This window comes from Octopus sinensis, unplaced genomic scaffold (genome assembly GCF_006345805.1).
Source record: "Octopus sinensis unplaced genomic scaffold, ASM634580v1 Contig03466, whole genome shotgun sequence".
Classification (NCBI taxonomy): Eukaryota; Metazoa; Mollusca; class Cephalopoda; order Octopoda; family Octopodidae; genus Octopus; species Octopus sinensis.
The window spans coordinates 9,831-11,894 of NW_021826569.1; the positions used below are offsets into that span (position 1 = coordinate 9,831).

General features: G+C 40.9%; 1 protein-coding gene across 1 annotated transcript; it reads left to right on the forward strand.

Moving 5' to 3' along the window:
- Positions 1–517: 517 nt before the first annotated feature.
- LOC115227467 lies at positions 518–1,132 on the forward strand. Its single transcript, XM_029798287.1, has one exon. The coding sequence runs from the start codon at positions 518–520 to the stop codon at positions 1,130–1,132; it is 615 nt and encodes a 204-aa protein (XP_029654147.1).
- Positions 1,133–2,064: the final 932 nt, after the last annotated feature.

Below are 2,064 nucleotides of genomic sequence, written 5' to 3' on the forward strand. Positions count from 1 at the left end.
TACAATAATGCGCTGATTGAAATCAAGGATGCCCTGCTCAGAATGGGTGGGGCAGCGTTGAACACATTCGGTTTGCCATCCTCATTGCGACAGGGCGTTAACACACTCCCACCAAAGTTACATCTGGACTTGTCGTATGACGCTGATGGCCTTGCAGAGTACCTGAGAGTAAATGGACCGAAATTGCTGCCTAATCAGAGGCTATGTACGAAACTGTCGTCAGTGCCATTGAAAAACAGGTGGGCAGCATTTTTTTCCTCAGTGCTGCTAGAGGTACCAGCAAATCCTTTGTAACACAATTAATACTTGATAATATTCATTGCAAGAAACAAATTGCACTAGCAGTTGCTTCCTCGGGAATCGCTGCTACGCTATTGCCGGGAGGTAGGACGGTGCTCTCGGCATTCAGGCTGCCTTTACATTTGGTGAGGGCCGAGGTTCCTACTTGTAAGATTGGCAAAATTTCAGAGGAAGCTGAAGTTCTTAGTGCCATCTCATTGTATGGGATGAATGCACAATGACAAGTAAGGGTGCCCTTGAGGCACTGGACCGGTCACTGAAAGGTATTAGGGATTCTACAGCTTCTATGAGTGGTGTAACTCTATTGCTTTCAGGAGATTTCTGGCAAACACTTCCTGTCATCCGTAAAGGGAGCCAGGCTGACGAAGTGCGTGCATGCCTTAAGTCATCGACGTTGTGGCTCCAGGTTAAGACCTTAAGCCTAAGCACAAACATGTGTGCACACTTGCTTGGTGATAGCACGTCTGCAGCATTTGCTGAAGTCATTTTAACCCTTGGAGAAGGCAAGTTCCCAAGGAATTATAGGGGTAACATATCCATCTCTGAACTGTGCAACACTGTGGACAACCCTTCTGATCTTTCGGAAACAGTGTTCCCCAATCTGGAAAGTAATTATGCAGACATCAATTGGCTCAGTGAAAGAACCATCCTGGCCCCCAAAAACGTAGCTGTCAGGGCTATCAAGGACCAGCTCATAAGCCGAATTCCAGGTGAGGAGTGCATCTACAAATCAATTGACCAGATCTCTGACCCCCAAGACATTGTCAATTACCCTATCGAGTTTCTCACCTCATTGGAGCCATCATGGCTTCCACTCACATTCTTAGGCTAAGGGTTGGATGCCCAATTATGCTAATTAGAAACTTGCTTCCGCCTAAACAGCGCAACAGGACCTGCTTAGTAATCAAGTCCCTGACGCCCCACTTGACTGAGGCCATCATTGTTACAGGATGCGGGAGGGGTGAAAATATTTTAATTTCAAGGATGCAGCTTTATCCCTCAGGGTCAGACATGCCATTTAACCTCCACAGATCACAGTTCCCAGTGAGATCATGCTTCGCCATGTCCATCAACAACTCCCAAGGCCAAACATTATTGGTGGCAGGCATCTATTTGGGGTTTTCCATTCAATCAGGATAAAAAATTGATGAACCAATTCCTTATAGGATTTCCTACTAAAATTGGCTACACCCCATTTTCAACCATAACTTTCACATATTTTGACATATTTTCCCCAAACTTGATGCCAGCATTACTTAGGACACATGGAATCTTTGAATAATGTAAGTTCTCAAAAAAAAAAATAAACAATCGCTGAATAGAAATAATCGATAAACCAATTCCTTATGGGATTTCATAATCAAATTGCCTGCAACCCATTTTCAGCCAAATGTATACCAATTCCAATGGATTTCACTCAAATTTGATGTTGGTGTCACTTATTTTGGTTTGAAATAAAGCGCTTGATCACTTTATAATCCTAACTTAATTCCGGGCTATACTGCTAGTAAAATATATAATAAAATAACATAAATAAGTAGGCAGAAATAATGAATGAATTAATTAATTATGAATAAAAATAACCACATAAGCAAATTTATTTCACCTTTATATTTTTATTTATTCTTTACTCCTTATTTCTGCTTACTTATTTTCCTTATTTTATTTTATTTATGTTTTATAAATACCAACAATGTTATCTATGTAAACATATACACATAATATAATCCATCTATGCATAGTAAAGGCACATGGCTTAGTGGT